The 6,259-nt window shown below is 37.0% G+C and overlaps 1 protein-coding gene across 4 annotated transcripts in view; it reads right to left on the bottom strand.

The window, feature by feature from the left end:
* Window positions 1–278: 278 nt before the first annotated feature.
* The window catches only part of TRAPPC8 (trafficking protein particle complex subunit 8), a 52,931-nt gene continuing 46,950 nt past the window's right edge, over window positions 279–6,259 (bottom strand). For all 4 annotated transcript variants that reach the window (XM_042029101.1, XM_042029102.1, XM_042029103.1 and 1 more), the window contains 3 exons: window positions 5,016–5,161; window positions 3,355–3,444; window positions 279–1,326 (listed from right to left, as the gene is read on the bottom strand). In XM_042029101.1, coding sequence (XP_041885035.1) covers window positions 1,092–1,326; window positions 3,355–3,444; window positions 5,016–5,161 — 471 coding nt within the window. In that variant the 3' untranslated portion in view covers window positions 279–1,091. The remainder of the gene's footprint in view (window positions 1,327–3,354; window positions 3,445–5,015; window positions 5,162–6,259) is intronic.

The following is a 6,259-nucleotide window of genomic DNA, read 5'->3' as shown; positions in this document are numbered from 1 at the left end:
ACTGATTTATCAACATGATCCACAGTCCTATTAAGTTTGACTGTGAAAGGTCATGTGCTGTGAATGGGTTCCAAGACTTTCAGGAAGTCTAAAGTCCTGGAGACAGTCATACACAGTAGTACCAAATACAAGTAAAATTGGAAATCTTACCTAGAAAGAATAAAATGCATCAGAAGGTAGATGCACTGTTTCATACACCAGTGGTGTCCTATGATAGCAGCAGCACCTGTGGATTGCTACAGCTGTAGACAAAAGGAAGCAAAAAGGCCACCAGTCCATACAGTGAATATGGTGTATGCTTTATTCTATTTACAGTACATTTGTTATAAATATAATACATTTCTTGAAAATCTTGAGTAGATTTTTTTTAAACAGATCAGTTGTTATAGTTACATAATAAAGTAAGTGACAATTTAAATGACAATCTCATGGTTGTGAAATAGTGCATTCTGTTTTGAGATGAATGAGAAAATACTCAAACTGGTTCAAGAAATTATTTTTTTAAACACCCTAGGTGGACTTCTATGTAAACCTTGAAAAGTCACCAGTTTCCATAAATATGAGAACAAAATTTTAAACCAAAGAACTGAGAATCAGAAATGGATTTGAGAGACCTTATTGAACTTCACAGTAAGGTTGGGATTTACCATGACTAATGGCTTCAGACAGGAAAAAGCCAATGAGGTTTTCTTCCTGAACCATATCCTAATACAGCCACAAATATTAACACACCATGCTGGAAGTTGTAACAGCAGTCAAGCTGCACTTTCGACAGGGCATTGGACATACAAGTATGTTCAGATCTGGAGTTAGAGTGTTTAATGTTATGAGTATCTTAATTACCAGAGAAGAAATACATTATAAAAGGATGAACGTATTTTCAGTCCAGCGTGCATTGCATCGAGAAACAAACTGACAAGTCATCTGAATATTTTGCTATTTTCTTTTCTACACGATCTTTAGTAACAAGTTAGATGTCTGAGGTGCTATTTCAAAAAAACTGCAGCAAAATGTCAACCAGCAATGTAAGAAAAGAATCCCATTTATTTTGTCTTTTAGTGCCTTTTTTTTTTTTTTCTTTCAGGAAGTGGTCAGATATTATTGATAATAATCAGTGCAGGCATGGAGTTCTGCTGACTTGTTTCAAACAAAGTAACTTGGTCCACGAGCTTGGCAAATACTCTGGGGGTTCCAAGGTTATAGACACCTGTATGAACGAAGCAAGCCTTGAGCTGCAAGCTATAGACCTCCTGGCCTTTAAGCTGAAGCTTGTACTGTGTTTGCCCAAGCCACGTAAAAGATCCATGTATTTCTAGTGCTTCAGAGCTGAAAAAAAAAAAAAAAAGATAAAAATGTTAATTCTCTGCACTTGAAGCATGTATTACCGATTTACAAGACTCCCTCCAACTTCAAGTTCTCTCGAGATTTCAGAATGCACTGTGTATCCCTCACCAGACGCTCACAAAGATTTGTACTTTCTAAAAACTTCTTTTCAGAAGTCAGGAGCTGGGAACTTAGGTTACTTTTCTTGCTCTCTTTGGATGAGTGCCCACTGCAATTTGTCTTCGATGTCTTGGAAGCTGCTGAGTCTTTTTGACTGCTTGCCTACAATCACTGCCCTTAAATCACTGCCTTCCTCAGATGCATACTGCTGTCTTTGTTCTGCACACCTTCCTTATCTTTAAGAGTTTTAGGTTTATCTAGCAAGACAAAGCTAGACTTCGCAAGGATTAACAGTTGCCAACATAGCTACAGACAGAACTCCACTTAACATTTTATCAAGATACTAAATGCAACTTCAAAAAAAAAAAAAAAAGGGGGGGGGGGGGAAATCACATGTGTCTGTCTTCTTTCCTACTACATCCATATCCACACACACCTATTCCCACAAATATTTGCAGATTCAGGATACATAGGATACCCTTGGGTAAGTTTAGGGATGCTTATGTCCATCTATCAGCTCAATTTAACTCTGGGTCTTACCAAATATTTTTTAATGTTCTCTGACTCACTTAAAACTCCTTAGAGTGGCTCTCCCTTAGCTCAGATGAATCATTACAAATCTTTAAAGCATTTCTTTGGTTCCTAATGTACTGTACACTACACACAGGACATTAATTACACATATATGCATAATGAAGAATTCAGTGTTTTCTCAGCTTTCTACATAACTGGCATGTAACACTAACGCTAGATGTAGTAACAAGATCTGAACTGTCAGAGTTTAAGGAATTCCTATTTAAGGCATTCTTAAGCTTATCCCATGAACTAAATTAGACTGCATGTCACACAGGAATAGACAACATGGACATACACTGCTTTAGAGACATTGCACTAATACATTAGGAGAGGGTGTGTAGGGGTTTTCTTTATTTTTAACTAGTTTCAAGGTCCATGAGTACACCATCCCTCCAAAGACACATCTCACAATGTAACAAAACATGACCATCTTGTGAAAAAAAAAAACCGATCAGTGAATGGCTTCCTAATTGTACCTGAAAAGTAAACCACACTTAAATTTTCTGTCTTCCATTTCTGAGCCTGTTTATTAGGCTCTGGGCTTTTAATATCTTACTTGCCCTCCATGGACTGTTGACAAGAAGCCCATGTTCCCCCATGACTAAGCCCTCCTCAATGTATTCACAATCTCTCTCCCCTCCCTGGTGGCAAACAGACCAGGTAGTATTATATCTAAGAGGGCAGAAGGGAGGAAGGGGAGCTGTCACCTGCTTTACCCCATGAGTTAAAGTTGCCTTGTTTTAACTGAAGTGGCAGAATTACAATGGTATAGATATCATGGTACTGAATTCTCTATCCCATAAAAAATCTTCAATAAAATTTTTAGAAGCAATTCATAAACACTTCCTCAATGCTACATTTTCACACATACTACCACAGTTCTAAGCAAAAAGGCAGTCATAAGAATCAGCTGCTAAACTTAGAGGAAGTCTTAAAAATATCCAAGGTTCTACGAAATTTTACAATTAGCCAAACTGCAGGAGGAAGTTGTTGTCTACAAATTACTCTGTTTTAAAAATGAAAACCCAACAACTTATGTTTAATAAAGGTTGATGAAGCTCCTATTTCAGTAGTTGAAAAGCACTTCCCTTTTTCTAGAAAAGATCTGCAGAGTTTTAACTATTCAAGAGTCACAATTAAAGGCCCTGTCTTAGCAAAGTTGAGACTGAAGACTCGCAGTTAACTATATGAACCCCTTTATCAACTTCCATTCTTTCAAAGAAGCCACTGTTGAAAAAAATCCTATTCTAGATATTCAATATAGTTAAAACATTACAAGACTCCCCAAGCTAGGAAGGGTTCTTAAATATTGCTTGATTAACATTTGCACACTACCTTGTTGGTTTATGCCGCAAATCGATCATCACATCTACAACAGCCTGGGAACAATTGGAAAGTAGGAGAGTGACAGGTACCAGACAGAGGCTGCGAAGAGAAACAGTTCCGTATTAAAGGAAAAATAATCTTATTTTGGATAGTCTTAATTATACCCTTAAATAGTTAAAATGAATTCCAGTAACATGGAATTTTTATGTAGTTGTCAATTATGCCAGAGTCAAGACAGCGTAGGCAGCAATATAATCACTTATGCTGGCTAGAGCTATTTGTAATAAAAGTTGGCAATTAAGGCAAACAGCATTGGCTCATTTGGGCCAAGTGAAGTTACCATCTCCTTTCATAGAGCTGAGAAAGGACAGTGAAAGCGTAAATACTACCTCAGTTTACAGGAACTCTGCTTGTGTGACAAGAGACATTTCAGAATGGGAAAACATGGTCCAGTATGCTATTTTCTGAATTTCTGGTTGGCACATTTTGACGGGATACTTTTCTTCTGCACTGCCTCCTGTAGAGGAGTTGCTGGCATTGGGCCTTAACTTACAGCCTGAGCAGTGCCCAAACAGAATAGACAGCATATGCACATCTGGATTTAATGTAGGCCTTTATCCTCAATAAAACTAATACAGTTAATTGATACTTTTTGTTCACAATTACTATTATTGTTTCTATAAATAATGCTGCAGCAAGAAAGACCCCAAGATATTGACAGGCAGGAACACAAACTACTGCAGCTGAAACAGCTGTGTGTATTCAGTAAGTGATTTGTGTCACTGGAATTCCTTGCCATTGCTTAACAGTTTAAATATCCTAAACTTGAATTGTAAAAGAAGAACACTTAGCAACTATACCCAATAAGAGGTGAATGTCTTACAGGGATAATGCATGCTTTATCACTGTCATTAATATATAGCACCTTATAAAACATTTAGATGTTAGATTTTAGCAACAAATCCCTTTCTTTGACAACTTACATTAACCTGCTATAAAAAACTGTAACACAGTAGAGTTTTCAGATAAAACAACTCAAGCCTAAATAGGTATCTTCATGTTTCAAGTACAACTCATTTAATGTTCAGAACTTAAGCCAGGGGGCTTTGTTCATATCATTCCAATTTTGAAAAACTGGTGGATTTTACAGGCTCCAACTAATTCACTCTAGCAGCGGGCTTTTTAACAGAGGTTAATTCTGATATTCTTCCAGGAGACAAGCCCCAGTGATCTGAACTGTTACCATCTTTCCTTCTGACGTAAGTCAGAACCACATGCAGCTAATCTTGGCAAGTGAGATGCTGTAGACATAACAGTTCCTTTGGCCTAAAAGTACATCTACCTTTCTGTCTGGCCTCTCAAAGAAATCACAGTGTATATTCTGACAACAAAAATAAACACAAAGGGTGCAGACTATTTTTCTTTCAGTAAGTTTGATAAAGTTACTTGTTAATGTTACAACTGTGAGCTATGTTATTACAGCCTGGTTTTTCTTTTACATGAAACTTTCATTTCACCTGTAAAATTCTGAAGCAGTGAGTTTAAAAATTTAACAAGATTTCACACTTGCATACCAGACTTTTATATCATAAGCCACATAGCATCTCTCAAAAGGATTTATGCCCAATTAACAATATTTCTGAAGTTTCTAAAGGTAATGTTCCACTAACCTTTTTTGATGAAAAGAATGATTGAAAGACTCTGGATAATGAAGACTTGTCTTAATAAGATTAGAAAGCTGCTCTGGTGTTGGTCTTGCAGGTACTGGTGTGTTTTCTGGTCGAAAAAACTTTAAGAGAACCGTTTCTGGTAGCTCCTGAAAGAAATTCAGAATAACATTCAAAACATAACATAAGGTACAAGAAATCCAGTTACAATTTTCCATTATGAACTATAGCTCATAAGGGAAACAAGTCTGCAGCATCATGAAGCTCACATTTTTTTCCAACGTGGTTTGTATTTAAGCATGCTGGATGAGGAACTGACACAATTTATCTACCACCTTCTTTTGAGACAGATTTCACAGTTGCTTGTGAAAACATTATCTGTGCAAGCTTCACAAAAGCACACTATTGTTGCAGTGGTTTGCTAGTGCTTGGGCTTGGCTTCTAGGGAAAAGGGACAGCATTTACACTGTTCCCTGTTCAGCAGCTGTACCTAACAACAAAAAAATTCATCACCTGCCCCAGGAAGTTCAAAACAGGAAAGTCAATGCACAAGTTTCCCAGAACAGATCCAAAATAAAGCAAACAGAAATTTATAGGAACATGTTAACACTGACAGAAGGATTTAATAACAGAGTATCTTTGAAATTGCTTAACGAGCACTTGCAGATATGAAAGTTACCTTTGCCCCCAGCTGAAAGCCCAAGACAAGCACTGACACACTACTTGGGATTCCCCCTAACCCTTTGGATAGAATGAGTTTCTGAAGCAGAAGAAATTAAGTGATACAGGAAGCTGCAACCAGCCTGCATTTGGTGCAACATTTCTGTCCAACATCATCTAATCTGGTTTGTGAACAGGATTTTTTTAGGCAGGGGCTGTTCTTTAGCATTTACTTATGAACCTATTCTGCAGAAAATCCATCTTTAAAAGAAAAAAAGAAATTGCAGCAGTAAATGTGACTGCCTACTAAAAACATGAAAAAATATTTTTAAAAAGCCACCAGTAAGTTGGTACAGTGTAATAAAGTTAATATGTTTCATTAAAAGAAGATAGATTGTACCTTCTAAGTTGAAAAGAAACACTACAGGCAATGAAACCTGACTTAAAAACCAAAGACACTGGGCATTCAGAAACATGTATGAACACCTTAGTCACTGTGCTGATAGTACCAGGAAGACACCAAATGTTTTAACAGGCTTGCAAGTCTTTCCTTCAAAAGGAAATGTAGTTTCCTCAAAAAGTAATTT

The sequence above is a fragment of the Corvus kubaryi genome, unplaced genomic scaffold, assembly GCF_017639235.1.
Source record: "Corvus kubaryi isolate FWS band 111438036 unplaced genomic scaffold, C.kubaryi_AGA036_p1.0 37312, whole genome shotgun sequence".
Classification (NCBI taxonomy): Eukaryota; Metazoa; Chordata; class Aves; order Passeriformes; family Corvidae; genus Corvus; species Corvus kubaryi.
Note: the sequence above shows the minus strand (reverse complement) of the source record. Positions and strands in the feature narration are given on the sequence as shown.